Consider the following 15,937-nt stretch of genomic DNA (forward strand, 5'->3'; position numbering starts at 1 on the left):
GGTTTCACCAAAATTAAAAAGCCGATATTTGTCAGCTTATTTTAGCATATATATATATAGTTTTTAAGTTATTTCAATACATTGTTGTCAAAGTTAATTGTGACTTATGAGAGTCCAAAATGTCATAAAATACAAAAGCCCAAGTGTCATCGCGTTTTGAGAGAACAATACTTGTAACAACTATCCATAAGTTATTCTAGCACATTGATGTCCAAGTCAATTTAGACTTCTGAAACTCCAAAATGCAAAAATATACCTTAAAATAATATAAATATCACCAAATTTAAAAGACCAATATTTGTCAGCTTACTATAGCTTATCATATGAAATTATAACACTGTTATTGAAGAGGCAATAGTAAATAAACCTTGGAATAAGTTTCACCAAATTTAAAATGCCTATATGTGTCAGCTTATTAAAGGCTAAGAAAGTGCGAACGTCGTAGTTGACTCCGTTTCCGAGATATTGCGATTTATAGGTGTAGGTGTGTTTTGGGCCTCCTGGTGTCAGTACTGGACACAGGCGTTTAGTGTTATTTACCTGTACACAAATTGCACACCTAAGTATGCTAAGGGAGTGGATCGAGATGATTTTCATTATTTAACCACGGACTTAGATCTAATTCCGTGATTTAACCAATATGTTAAATTATAACTTGTGTATTCTACATATTCTACCTATACATGTATAGGGAGAAACAAAAATGTTTGAATCTCATAATTCAATTAGATTTTTGAGATAAATGTTATCACGAAATTAGATTATATAAGTCTGTGATCTTATTTAGCATCACATACATAGGTACTGTATTGCATACAATTAAATGTGTAACTGTCTGTATTTTGCTGTTTATTTGAATTGGCGACCTAACATAAGAAAGACAAAATGTCGTCGATTTGTTATTACTAAAAATATTGACATTTAAAAACAACAGACACCAACGTTGAAGTTATTTTATAAACATTTTTCACTGATATATTTCCGTATTGTTGGACCGTAGAGGTACCACAGTATATAACTTTGCAAGATAAATATCCTGGCACAGAAACTGGTCACGAAGGTGTGCAATGACGACATGATTTGATAGGTTTTTACTGTAGAGCAGAGACATATGAAGTATATATATCTCTGTGTAGAGTAAAGAAAATAATTGCAAACTGACTTTCCAGCTAAAATATCTTTGATCGACAACATTGATACTATCTCTGTTTAATTTCCCTCAAACTCGTTCATTCGAGAGAAAAACTCTCATCAGTGCTCAGGATCAGGACATGCAATGCTACCAGTCTATATTACCGTATTCAGAGTCGTCAGTTTGGGTTCAATTAAACTCACTGTCTGGAAATTCTGGCAAATTTTATATCACTGGATACCATCTACATAATGTTATCTTCGGAGCCAAATCGATTATGCTAGTTAGTAGAAGGACAGGTGAAAATCCCACACTTTACACGTCGATATCTCGGTATCGGGATGACCGACTTTAATGCAGTTTTCGAAATTTTTGTGTTTGGATCATATAGAATAATAATATATTCATTTCTATTTTCGTTCAGGGTACACTTTAATTATGACCTATGAGACTCCAAAATGCAATATACTTACTATAGCCAGAGACGTATATTACATGTACCATACGTCTCTGCTATAGCTTATCATAAGATATTATAACACTGTTACACATTGGTGTCAAGTAAACTTGACTTTAGAGATTCCAAAAAGGCAATAATATACATTAAAATATAATTATATATAAGAGCCACCACATTTAAAGAGACCAATATATATTTGTTAGCTAATTATAAGGTATTTCATTACCTATTCCTGTACTACCAACTTTAGCGAGAAAACCCGTTTTAGCACTTTATCGGATGATATATCTTTATGTTCTGGTAAAACGTCACATTTATGCTTATTGCTTAGATTACTGCATGTACAGTTTTCTACGCTTAAACGCGTACAAAATAAATTGATGTCACCAGGCCTAGTGTTTTCAACACATGACCAGCGGTCTTTAAGGTTTAAGGTGAAAGGTCACACTAGACCTTTATTCGGGCTGGAGGTATACATGTATACATGTACGGTTAACAATTAACGAGCAGGAACTTGACGCTTCTTTTGAACTAGGATTACACTGTGTAACGGGTAGAGTGTACTGTACTACCTACATGTACCGTACGGTTGAGTGACCCCATCCGTACAAAGCATTGTTAGCTTTACCAGAATAATTTAACCACTAAACAAGTTTACTATTTACCATAACTTATATATTCGATGAGGAATATTTAATAATGTTGATGAAATCTAAGGAACCTTTTTCAATTATTTTTTTTTAAAATTTAATTTAAAATGAAAAAACAAAAATCAAATGGCAATCAAATGCTATGCCAAGCTAACAACAGACATAACACTGTTACGGGGTATTGTCAGTTTAAGTTTTACAAGCTTAATAAGGTGTAACGATTAAAATATTCTACTTGATTTTATTCTAAAACTTTATTGACAAATACATATATTAATGATGTCTAGTCGTCAAATGACTAATTTTAATTGTTTTACGTGGTAGTCGTTTTTAACCGGTTTTTTTCATGCGTTTGAGGAGAAGTCGTCAAGTTGACCATACATGAACCCTTACTCGCACCACAATTTAATCAAAAGAAATAATTGGCGGTCAGGTGTACAAGCCAGTCGCCATTAAAGTTCGGAATGTGTTTGTTGTGTAGGTGTTGGTCGCACTGACCACTGGCTAGCAGACTGACCTGCTGGACATATAGCAGGATTTAACTTATTGATATCCTTTTATTGTATATCGACATCACAGTGTTAACAGCTATTGACGGGACGTCCCGCGGAGCTGGACACACAGGAGTCATCCGGACATGGTGGAGACGACAACGGTAAGTACTGTCCACTATAGTAGACTGGAACTCGCAATGATACCGTAAACCCGCGGTGTCTACTGGTAGACTTGAACACACGATGATATATAAACCCGCGGTGTCTACTGGTAGACTGGAACCCACGGTGATATATAAACCCACGGTGTCTACTGGTAGACTGGAACCAACGGTGATATATAAACCCGCGGTGTCTACTAGTAGACTGGAACCTACGGTGATATATAAACCCGCGGTGTCTACTGGTAAACTGGAACCTCTACTGGTAGACTGGAACCCACGGTGGTATATACACCCGCGGTATCTACTGGTAGACTGGAACTCACGGTGATATATAAACCCGCGGTATCTACTGGTAGACTGGAACCCACGGTGGTATATAAACCAGCGGTGTCTACTGGTAGACTGGAACCCATGGTGATAAATATCCCCGCAGCGTCTACTAGTAGACAGGAACCCACGGTGGTATATAAACCCGCGGGATATACTGGTAGACTAGAACCCACGGTGATATATATACCCGCGGTGTCTACTGGTAGACTAGAACCCACGGGGATATATAAACCCGCGGTGTCTACTGGTAGCCTGGAACCCACGGTGATATATAAACCCACGGTGTCTACTGGTAGACTGGAACCAACGGTGATATATAAACCCGCGGTGCCTACTAGTAGACTGGAACCTACGGTGATATATAAACCCGCGGTGTCTACTAGTAGACTGGAACCTACGGTGATATATAAACCCGCGGTGTTTACTGGTAAACTGGACCCTCTACTGGTAGACTGGAACCCACGGGGATATATAAACCCGCGGTGTCTACTGGTAGACTGGAACCCATGGTGATAAATATCCCCGCAGCGTCTACTAGTAGACAGGAACCCACGGTGGTATAGGACCCGCGGTATCTACTGGTAGTCTGGAGCCCACGGTGATATATAAGCCCGCGGTGTCTACTGGTAGACTGGAACCCATGGTGATAAATATCCCCGCAGCGTCTACTAGTAGACAGGAACCCACGGTGGTATAGGACCCGCGGTATCTACTGGTAGTCTGGAGCCCACGGTGATATATAAGCCCGCGGTGTCTACTGGTAGACTGGAACCCACGGAGATATATAAACCCGCGGTATCTACTGGGATACTGGAACCCACGGTGGTATATAAACCAGCGGTATCTACTGGTAGACTGGAACCCACAGTGATATATAAACCCGCGGTGTCTACTAGTAGACTGGAACCTACGGTGATATATAAACCCGCGGTGTCTACTAGTAGACTGGAACATACGGTGATATATAAACCCGCGGTGTTTACTGGTAAACTGGACCCTCTACTGGTAGACTGGAACCCACGGGGGTATATAAACCCGCGGTGTCTACTGGTAGCCTGGAACCCACGGTGATATATAAACCCGCGGTGTCAACTGGTAGTCTTGAACCCACGGTGGTATATAAACCCGCGGAATCTACTGGTAGACTGGAACCCACATTGATATATAAACCCGCGGTATCTACTGGGATACTGGAACCCACGGTGGTATATAAACCCACGGTGTCTACTGGTAGACTGGAACCCATGGTGATAAATATCCCCGCAGCGTCTACTAGTAGACAGGAACCCACGGTGGTATATGACCCGCGGTATCTTCTGGTAGTCTGGAGCCCACGGTGATATATAAGCCCGCGGTGTCTACTGGTAGACTGGAACTTTGATATATAAACCCGCGGTGTCTACTGGAAGACTAGAACCCACGATGATACATAAACCCGCGGTGTCTACTGGAAGACTAGAACCCCCGATGATACATAAACCCGCGGTGTCTACTGGTAGACTGGAACCCATGGTGATAAATATACCCGCAGCGTCTACTAGTAGACAGGAACCCACGGTGGTATATGACCCGCGGTATCTACTGGTAGTCTGGAGCCCACGGTGATATATATAAACCCGCGGTGTCTACTGGTAGACTGGAACTTTCGGTGATACATAAACCCGCGGTGTCTTCTGGTAGTCTGGAACCCACGGTGGTATATAAACCCGCGGTGTCTACTAGTAGACTAAAACCCACGGTGGCATATAAACCCGCGGTGTCTACTGGTAGTCTGGAGCCCACGGTGATATATATAACCCCGCGGTGTCTACTGGAAGACTAGAACCCACGATGATAAATAACCCCGCGGTGTCTACTGGAAGACTAATACATATCCCCGCGGTGTCTACAGGAAGACTAGAACCCACGATGATAAATAACTCCGCGGTGTCTACTGGTAGACTGGAACTTTCGGGGATACATAAACCCGCGGTGTCTACTGGGAGACTGGAACCCACGGTGATAAATAAACCCGCAGTGTCTGGTAGGTTCAAGATGGCGGTATCTACTGGTAGACTAGAACCCACGGTGATATATAAATTCGCGTTGTCTTCAACTAGTAGACAGGAACCCACGGTGGTATATGACCCGCGGTATCTTCTGGTAGTCTGGAGCCCACGGTGATATATAAGCCCGCGGTGTCTACTGGTAGACTAGAACCCTACTGGTAGACTGGAACCCACAGTGATATATAAAACCGCGGTGTCTACTAGTAGACTGAAACCCACGGTGGCATATAAGCCCGCGGTGTCTACTAGTAGACTGGAACCCACGGTGGTATATTAACCCGCAGTGTCTACTGGTAGACTGGAACTTTCGGTGATACATAACCCCGCGGTGTCTTCTGGTAGACTGGAACCCACGGTGTTATATACACCCGCGGTAGCTACTGGTAGACTGGAACCCGCGATGATACATATCCCCGCGGTGTCTACAGGAAGACTAGAACCCATGATGATACATAAACCCGCGGTGTCTACTGGGAGACTGGAACCCACGGTGATACATGAACCCGCGTTGTCTCCTGGTAGACTGGAACCCATGGTGATAAATATCCCCGCAGCGTCTACTAGTAGACAGGACCCCACGGTGGTATATGACCCGCGGGATCTACTGGTAGTCTGGAGCCCACGGTGATATATATAATCCCGCGGTGTCTACTGGTAGACGGGAACCCACGGTGATATATAACCCCGCAGTGTCTGGTAGGTTCAAGATGGCGGTATCTACTGGTAGACTAGAACCCTACTGGTAGACTGGAACCCACGATGATATATAAACCTGCGGTATCTACTGGTAGACTAGAACCCACGATGATAAATAACTCCGCGGTGTCTACTGGTAGACTAGAACCCACGATGATAAATAACTCCGCGGTGTCTACTGGTAGACGGGAACCCATGGTGATAAATATATCCGCAGCGTCTACTAGTAGACAGGACCCCACGGTGGTATATGACCCGCGGTATCTTCTGGTAGTCTGGAGCCCACGGTGATATATATAACCCCGCGGTGTCTTCTGGTAGACTGGAACCCACAGTGATATATAAAACCGCGGTGTCTACTAGTAGACTGAAACCCACGGTGGCATACGGTGATACATATACCCGCAGTATCTCCTGGTAGACTGGAACCCGCGGTGATATATAAACCCGCGGTGTCAACTGGTAGTCCGGAACCCACGCCCACGGTGATACATATACCCGCAGTATCTCCTGGTAGACTGGAACCCGCGGTGATATATAAACCCGCAATGTCTACTGGTATACTGCAACCCACGGTGATATATAAACCCTCGGTGTCTACTAGTAGACTGAAACCCACGGTGGCATATAAACCCGCGGTGTCTACTGAAAGACTAGAACCCACGATGATATATAAACCTGCGGTATCTACTGGTAGACTAGAACCCACGATGATAAATAACCCCGCGGTGTCTACTGGAAGACTAGAACCCACGATGATAAATAACCCCGAGGTGTCTACTGATAGACTGGAACACACGGTGATATATACTGGTAGACCAGACCCCACGGTGATATATAACCCCGGGGTGTCTACTGGTAGTCTGGAGCCCACGGTGATATATAAACCCGCAGTGTCTGGTAGGTTCAAGATGGCGTCAGAGCGAGAGGATCGGTAAGCGGTAGCTGTATACAATGCTCGATTTATTATGGTTCCAGACGTCCTCAAGTTTAAAGGAAACGTATGCGTGTATATGGTAATACATGCATTTTAGATACACAGTCAAATGGAAAATTTGTTGTTGTATATTAGAACAATTGACAATTATATTTCCACTGTGCATATATATAAACGATGCGTTATATTGTCACATATAACCCCGCGGTGTCTACTGAAAGACTAGAACCCACGATGATAAATAACCCCGCGGTGTCTACTGGAAGACTAGAACCCACGATGATAAATAACTCCGCGGTGTCTACTGGTAGACGGGAACCCATGGTGATAAATATATCCGCAGCGTCTACTAGTAGACAGGACCCCACGGTGGTATATGACCCGCGGTATCTTCTGGTAGTCTGGAGCCCACGGTGATATATATAATCCCGCGGTGTCTACTGGTAGACTGCAACCCACAGTGATATATAAACCCGCGGTGTGGAACCCACGGTGATATATAACCCCGCAGTGTCTGGTAGGTTCAAGATGGCGGTATCTACTGGTAGACTAGAACCCACGATGATAAATAACTCCGCGGTGTCTACTGGTAGACTAAAACCCACGGTGATATATAAACCTGCGGTGTCTACTTGTAGACTGGAACACACGGTGATATATACTGGTAGACCAGACCCCACGGTGATATATAACCCCGGGGTGTCTACTGGTAGTCTGGAGCCCACGGTGATATATATAATCCCGCGGTGTCTACTGGTAGACTACAACCCACGATGATATATACCCCCGCGGTGTCTACTGGTAGACTAGAACCCACGATGATAAATAACCCCGCGGTGTCTACTGAAAGACTAGAACCCACGATGATAAATAACTCCGCGGTGTCTACTGGTAGACTAGAACCCTACTGGTAGACTGGAACCCACGATGATATATTAACCCGCGGTATCTACTGGTAGACTGGAACCCGCGATGATACATATACCCGCGGTGTCTACAGGAAGACTAGAACCCACGATGATACATAAACCCGCGGTGTCTACTGGTAGACTAGATCCCACGATGATATATAAACCCGCGGTGTCTACTGGTAGACTAGAACCCACGATGATATATAACCCCGCGGTGTCTACTGGTAGACTGGAACCCACAGTGATATATAAACCCGCGGTGTCTACTAGTAGACTGAAACCCACGGTGGCATATAAACCCGCGGTGTCTACTGGAAGACTAGAAACAACGATGATACATAAACCCTTGGTGTCTACTGGTAGACTAGAACCCACGATGATAAATAACCCCGCGGTGTCTACTGGTAGACTGGAACACACGGTGATATATAAACCCGCGGTGTCTACTGGTAGACTGGAACACACGGTGATATATAAACCCGCGGTGTCTACTGGAAGACTAGAAACAACGATGATACATAAACCCTTGGTGTCTACTGGTAGACTAGAACCCACGATGATATATAACCCCGCGTTGTCTACTGGTAGACTAAAACCCACGGTGATATATAAACCCGCGGTGTCTACTAGTAGACTGAAACCCACGGTGGCATATAAACCCACGGTGTCTACTGGAAGACTAGAAACAACGATGATACATAAACCCTTGGTGTCTACTGGTAGACTAGAACCCACGATGATATATAACCCCGCGTTGTCTACTGGTAGACTAAAACCCACGGTGATATATAAACCCGCGGTGTCTACTAGTAGACTGAAACCCACGGTGGCATATAAACCCGCGGGGTCTACTGGAAGACTAGAAACAACGATGATACATAAACCCTTGGTGTCTACTGGTAGACTAGAACCCACGATGATATATAACCCCGCGGTGTCTACTGGTAGCCTGGACCCCACGGGGATATATAAACCCGCGGTGTCAACTGGTAGTCTGGAACCCACGGTGGTATACGATGATATATAAACCCGCGGTGTCTACTGGTAGACTAGAACCCACGATGATATATAACCCCGCGGTGTCTACTGGTAGACTAGAACCCACGATGATATATAACCCCGCGTTGTCTACTGGTAGACTAAAACCCACGGTGATATATAAACCCGCGGTGTCTACTAGTAGACTGAAACCCACGGTGGCATATAAACCCGCGGGGTCTACTGGAAGACTAGAAACAACGATGATACATAAACCCGCGGTGTCTACTGGTAGACTAGAAACCACGATGATAAATAACCCCGCGGTGTCTACTGATAGACTGGAACACACGGTGATATATAAACCCGCGGTGTCTACTAGTAGACTGAAACCCACGGTGGCATATAAACCCACGGTGTCTACTGGAAGACTAGAAACAACGATGATACATAAACCCTTGGTGTCTACTGGTAGACTAGAACCCACGATGATATATAACCCCGCGTTGTCTACTGGTAGACTAAAACCCACGGTGATATATAAACCCGCGGTGTCTACTAGTAGACTGAAACCCACGGTGGCATATAAACCCGCGGGGTCTACTGGAAGACTAGAAACAACGATGATACATAAACCCGCGGTGTCTGCTGGTAGACTAGAACCCACGATGATAAATAACCCCGCGGTGTCTACTGGTAGACTGGAACACACGGTTATATATAAACCCGCGGTGTCTACTGGTAGACTGGAGCCCACGGTGATATATAAACCCGCAGTGTCTGGTAGGTTCAAGATGGCGGTATCTACTGGTAGACTAGAACCCACGGTGATATATAAACCTGCGATGTCTACTGGTAGACTGGAACCCACGGTGATATATAAACCCGCAGTGTCTGGTAGGTTCAAGATGGCGTCAGTGCGAGAGGATCGGTAAGCGGTAGCTGTATACAATGCTCGATTTATTATGGTTCCAGACGTCCTCAAGTTTAAAGGAAACGTATGCGTGTATATAGTAATACATGCATTTCAGATATACAGTCAAATGGAAAATTTGTTGTTGTATATTCGAACAATTGACAATTATATTTCCACTGTGCATATATATAAACGATGCGTTATATTGTCACGTACGCGTACGTACACAGGTGAGCATGCATTACTCGGGTGGGCTACCTGTATAGCCAATTGTCCGTGACGCTCTATTGATTTACCTCTGCACGATGGCCAGTTTGGCCCCTAATTCTCAATGAAAACTGTTTACATCAACTTAACTTGAATAGCAAAGGTTACATAAATGAAATATATTGATCGTACTAGATCAAGGCGTCAATGAGGAAAAATACATGAAACAGGAGATATAAGAAGGGGAAAAAGAAATATAAATACATGTTTGAGACAAATTCAATTTTCCGATTGTAAACGACTTGGGTTTAATCTGAAATCTACAGTCAAAACCTGAACCTTGGCTAGCTTTTAGACGTGGGTCCAACTCTAGAGGCCGGTGAAAATCTTTATAAAATTAAGATTTTATAGCTATATGCAATAGTTTGATCGTGAGGCAGCCGTATTGGTCAAGTGTACAGATCCAATTAAAATGTATTCGTTTCTCTTGTGAATATCACTTTTTTTTAACAATAAAACAACCATTATTTGCGTTTATGGTTTAAAGTGTCACGAATAATGATCTTATGTCGAGGAAGTGTGAATAACTGACGCATGCGTAGTGTTAACGTGACGACGTTTGTCAGAGCACGGACATCATACATTGTACTTCCGGTTTGTTTGCACTACATTATACGTAACAAATGAATGTTTACAGAGTCCATTAGAGCTAGATAAAAAAAAATTACAAGCATCGCGCTGGACAAACACCGCTTTGTCATAGAGTGGCCAATGCATTGACCACTACCCCGCGTATTGATGTTAGCTAGTATGGTTTCCCTTTCTGTACAATGGACCTGTATACCGGGAATGTCCGCCTCACGTGACGTAAACATGGCGAGTTGGTCAACTTTATAAACTGTTGGCCGTGGACATTGCAGTCTCGCATGATACACCAGTTAAAAGTTAACATTTATAATCAAACTTCATACTAAATTAGATCACTTCGCCCTTTTCCGCCGCCTGCTCCAAATTGACGGAAATGGCCGAACGTGGTCTGGTTTTCCCATAATGTCTATCCTATTATTACAGTATACCACACAGTTTACTCTAGGAATTACTGAGATTTAAATATTCGGATCAACATAATATTGTTCACGGCTTAGGGGCCTGGAGCGAAGACGAGTCGTAAAATGATATTCCTTTGTAATTCATATTTCAGTATTTAAATAGAAACACTCAACGTATTCTTTAAACAAGTATGTGACAATCTCACAAAATTGATTTCATTGTATTTACGTGTCAACGACCAGTATGCCCACTCCTAAAACAATTTCTCATCGGGCATTAAAACGTGCTTGGATGGAGTGAGAATTCGTGGCATATCAGCCCTAGTGTGTCTTATACATAGAGGTTCCCCAAAAAGGTAATGGTTGATTATCGTGTTTATCTAACTCGAGTTATCTTATTTTGATTTTTTTTTTATATGAAATTAACTTCTGAGAGTAAGATAAACCTTATAATCACCCATCACGAGTTGTGTGAGCCTTTTGCTCTCATAACGTTCTTATTTTATTTAGAAACCCATGTTTTTCTTAAAAGTACATTATTCCTGTTTCCGATCAGGGAACTTGAAACTATTGCAATATATTAAAATTACGAGATCACCATCCAAATTAAGTCTGACCAATCAGAATTCCCGATGTTAGCAATCATAATCCACTTTTCAGTTCATTTCATAATATTATTTTCACATAGATGGCATATTGTCAAACGGGTCGCGCAACATGCACAGCTTATGTAGGCCTTTTTTCACCTCATATGAGCTGCATGGATTTCTGTGGCAATTAAATAATCTACTGAAGAGTAAAACATCGATCAATTCTTCCCCTTTTCTCTCAGAAATTTATATTATTTATTTCCCCTCAGTATATAGCTTAAAGTTTCGTTGGACAAACTAGGTATAAATAGGTTTTATTACACTACTGTACGCATTTAAAAAATCCCTCGAAGGAAACTTACTGTGCCGAGATAATGGGAGATAACCCAAACGCGATGACGTCATTTCCGATAGAGTCGTTCACCGGGAAAGGACTGATTTTACCACCTAATATTGTAGTAACTGTAAGTGTTATTTCAGTCACTCTCACGTCACTCTCACTATAAATAGTCATGAGCCATTGTACATGTCAAGTTTAGTATGAATATGTGATGATTTAGCTATTTAAACATACAGACTACAACACTAAGTTTACATACTTCAGCAACGTGTTCCCCATGTCTTCCCGAATGAACGAGTTGAAGAGTGCAGTAGGCCTTCTGTAACTTATCTTAGCTTNCCCCCCCTTTCAGTCATTTTCAGATTAGATTTCGTCTCTCGGACACGTTATGATATTACACTCCATACACAGGGCCCTGTGCTCCATACAAAGATCTAGCTGCGGGAAGCGTATCTCAACCATGATTTTTTTTTTAAGCGAGTAGGACATTGTCGTCCGTTTTTGAGAAAGGGTACATTTTTCATTAGTTGAAATTTACACAGACTGTTTGTCTTATCTCACAAATGTTTCTGCTGGTAATATACATAATTATCCGTTTCTTAGAATTTTAACCATGATAAGTTCAAAATGACAAAAAGAGTTTTAAGGCAAAATTCAACCACGTGTCTTTGGGAATGACGTCGGAATTTTATGCGTAGATCAAACAATGATATCCCAATAATATGGACATTTAAAACTTTTGACTGTATCAATATTACTTAAAGAACCACTGAATACTTATCCAGCTGTGTGCAAAGTTTTATCAGAAATGGACAAAAAAGAAGTATGATTTTTTTTTTTGCGGGGGCCCCCCCCCCCCCCCCCCCCGAATAAATAACATGGAACCAATGCTTTCTTCCTGGCGATACTTACATACTAGTATACTAGTATAATAGAAAGGTTTGCTAAGTTTGCCTTACACACAAGTATATTTTCACAGTCATCTGATTAGTTGACATTTTGTGAATGCTTATAACTGGTTAAAACGACTGGATTTCGGTACATATGTGACAGGTGTTAACTGTAATTAAGATTTCGGTACATATGTGACAGGTGTTAACTGCAAGTAAGATTGCGGTCGCCTCCTAGCTTCTCGCTAGATTGGAGTTTCCTTTACTGGCTAAAGCTCGGGAGCAGTGGACTGGAAAAGTTGGGGTCGCTGGTTCGATCCCCGATGGAAGCATACTACTTGCTTTTCAGTTACTGATAAATATGCACTCAATTAATTAACTGTCCTATTGTAAATTGGGCAGTGCTTGTTATTATTTCAGATTTTTTATGACGACGCTTTTTTAAAACTAAACTTTCTACTTAATATTTGCCCGTTAGATAATAGCAGGCCCCGACACATGTGTCTGTAGCAGGAGTCGCTTTCCATTCTGGAACACTTGGTCTTATTCTCATTGTACGTTTTCAAGGGTCTCTGTGTGAAGCTTTTGTTCCTATTTTTATCGATTTTGAGTTTGAATTCTGTCTTTGTGGATACTTTGATGTCATTTTGTTGTTTTTTGAAACCTTTCTGAATCTCTTTCTCTTATTTTCACAGGTACCGATGCATCGGAAATACGGATCTGCAAGGCTGACGTCACTGAGCCGACATGTATTAGCATCTGTGTTCCTGTCTGTCGTTACGTAAAATGACCAACAAGATCATCATTAAATGACGTCACGTATGTGTTTTATCACCAATCAACTGACGTCACCAGAATCAACAATCAACTGATTTCATAGGAAATGTATTAGGATCACCATTTAGCTGTCGTCACGGAATCATGTGTTAGAATCTGAAGTCATAACAGTTGTATTAACGGCACAATTAGCTGAAGAAGTCGTTTTCATGATGAATAAGCGAGCCAGTAAATTAAGTCTGTTTGGAAGAGTGAAGTACTTATTGGTGCTGTTAATGTTCATTTCGGTGACGATGACTATGCGCGCGCTGCTTCAGACCCACTCGGACACAATGGCGTATGTGTACAATGGAGTGGTCAAGCAACTGTCTCGCGCACAGTGGGACGGCCTAATAAAAAATTCAAGTGGAATGCCATTCTACCTTAGTAATGTCACAAGGCTTAAAGAACGAATGTCTGCGTCTCGGAAAAACGTAACGTTTGTGGAAGTAAAGACTCCGAATGGCTCGGTGACCTTGGCCCCATCAAAGTCACAGAAGGTCATAGGAATTCCCAGCCAAAAACAACAGAGATTACACCTGACAAGCGGATTTAGGTACCCGATGCATGTGAATCTGCGCGAGGCGTACACTATAAAGATGCTAAATGGCACAAATATCATCCGGGACACGCCCATCAATCCTCACCCCTTCGTGTACCTCCATCGACCCGACCCTTGTACATTTAGCCCCAACGCATCTCGCTCTCTGCTTATCCTGGTCAAGTCGTCCGTCGGAAACTCCGTAATTCGGGGCGGTGTTAGACGTACGTGGGGCAATATCAAAGACCTAAACATTCGTCTTGTGTTCTTACTCGGGGTCAACACCAGTGACCCGGGACTGCAGCGTTCTGTAGACACTGAAGCGGAAGTGTACCGCGATATCGTACAGGAGAACTTTATGGACACGTACCACAACAATACCTATAAAACTACAATGGCCTTCAACTGGGGCGTGGAACACTGCCCCAGTGCAAAGGTCAATTACTTCGTTGACGACGATTATTTGGTGCTTCTGCCGAACCTGCTGCTGTACATCCGGCGCTTGGCGCCCAGACACATTGAGAACTTATTCACGGGACTGTTGGTGCCACATTCGCGCCCCTTTTCTGACCCCAAGTCAAAATGGTTTGTGCCTTTATCGGAGTACCAGTATGACTTCTGGGTGCCTTATCTAGCTGGAGGCGCCTTTCTGGTTTCAGACTCAATCATGCGCAAATTCGTATTCGCCTTCCCGTATGTCAAGTATATGCGCATTGACGATTCATACTTAGGTATTGTGGCCTATAAACTGGGCATCAAGCCTCAACCGAACATGCTCTTTAATTACAACCGCGGGGCTATCAATACTAAGGCGCATGCGCGCTGGTTCTCTAGTCACGGATTCAAGAACCCCGTCATAATGGAGAAAAAATGGAGTGCCCTCATGATGTTCCTGGTGTAGGACAATTATTGTAATATCTATCGGAGTACCGGAAGTTAACGGTGATTATAAACTAATATTGTACTTTGAATGTATTTGTTCAATTTTAAGTTTCCGCAGATTTATAATGTTCTTAGCTATTCTATTATAATGTTTATTTTATGTGTGGAATTTAAATGGCGGAATAAAATTTGGAGAGTAAATTGCATGATTAATCGTATTACTTTTTGATGCAACTTAAAAACTCCCATTTTGATGGGATGTAAGCTAAACAAGGGCAGGACAATCTCTATGATCGGATGTAGGACGAGTTTACTCCGAAAGTCAGTTTAAGGAGTTACCCGAGTCTTGTTAATAAACGCTTGTTATATTGCTTTACATTTTCTTCGTGTTGATAAGTGTGGATTATGAAAAGTATTTTTTTTAGACAACCAATAAGAGTTTTTATGTGACGTTTCGATGACTAGTACGATATGTACACTGTCACCTTCATCAGACAAATTCCCAGTGAAGCGTATGCACACAAAGGTGTGAACTGTGTACGAGTTGTCCACAAAATCGATGTCGATTCGGCTACGCTGTAACCGTATGTTCATTAGACATTTTCTTTTAAGAATTCGTTCGAAGATGATCGAGAGCAGCGAAAAAACCGCTTTATGATGTGCGGTTCTACCAGAAATACCACGTGCTATACAATTCATATTACAACCAGTAATTCAGGAGTATACATTTAAATTGGCCATTTCTAAACAAAACGACATAAAATAAAATAATGTATATAAAACATCACAAAAGCATATACATGAACATATTTATATATCTTTACATCTATTCAAAATTAAAAAGGCAAGTAAAGTGACTACAAGCACCAATGAACATATGACGTAAAAGTTACCAAACAAGTTCCT

General features: G+C 42.3%; 1 protein-coding gene across 4 annotated transcripts; it reads left to right on the plus strand.

Annotated features, from left to right (window-relative positions):
- The first annotated feature begins 2,683 nt into the window (after nt 1-2,683).
- Nucleotides 2,684-15,384, plus strand: LOC110451039 (beta-1,3-galactosyltransferase brn-like). 4 transcript variants are annotated; one of them, XM_021498885.1, is made up of 2 exons: nt 2,684-2,897; nt 13,488-15,384. In XM_021498885.1, the coding sequence occupies exon 2, from the start codon at nt 13,779-13,781 to the stop codon at nt 15,048-15,050; it is 1,272 nt and encodes a 423-aa protein (XP_021354560.1). In that variant the 5' UTR covers nt 2,684-2,897; nt 13,488-13,778; the 3' UTR covers nt 15,051-15,384. The 4 variants fall into 4 exon arrangements, with proteins under 4 accessions (XP_021354560.1, XP_021354561.1, XP_021354562.1 ...); XM_021498886.1 differs by lacking the exon at nt 2,684-2,897 and adding an exon at nt 9,679-9,731; XM_021498887.1 differs by lacking the exon at nt 2,684-2,897 and adding an exon at nt 9,779-9,798.
- Nucleotides 15,385-15,937: the final 553 nt, after the last annotated feature.

This window comes from Mizuhopecten yessoensis, unplaced genomic scaffold (assembly GCF_002113885.1).
Source record: "Mizuhopecten yessoensis strain PY_sf001 unplaced genomic scaffold, ASM211388v2 scaffold5737, whole genome shotgun sequence".
NCBI classification, from domain to species: domain Eukaryota; kingdom Metazoa; phylum Mollusca; class Bivalvia; order Pectinida; family Pectinidae; genus Mizuhopecten; species Mizuhopecten yessoensis.

Bases quoted from the DNA above. Each gene is read 5' to 3' on its own strand.
- LOC110451039 (XM_021498885.1), top strand. From the start codon at position 13,779: ATGATGAATAAGCGAGCCAGTAAATTAAGTCTGTTTGGAAGAGTGAAG.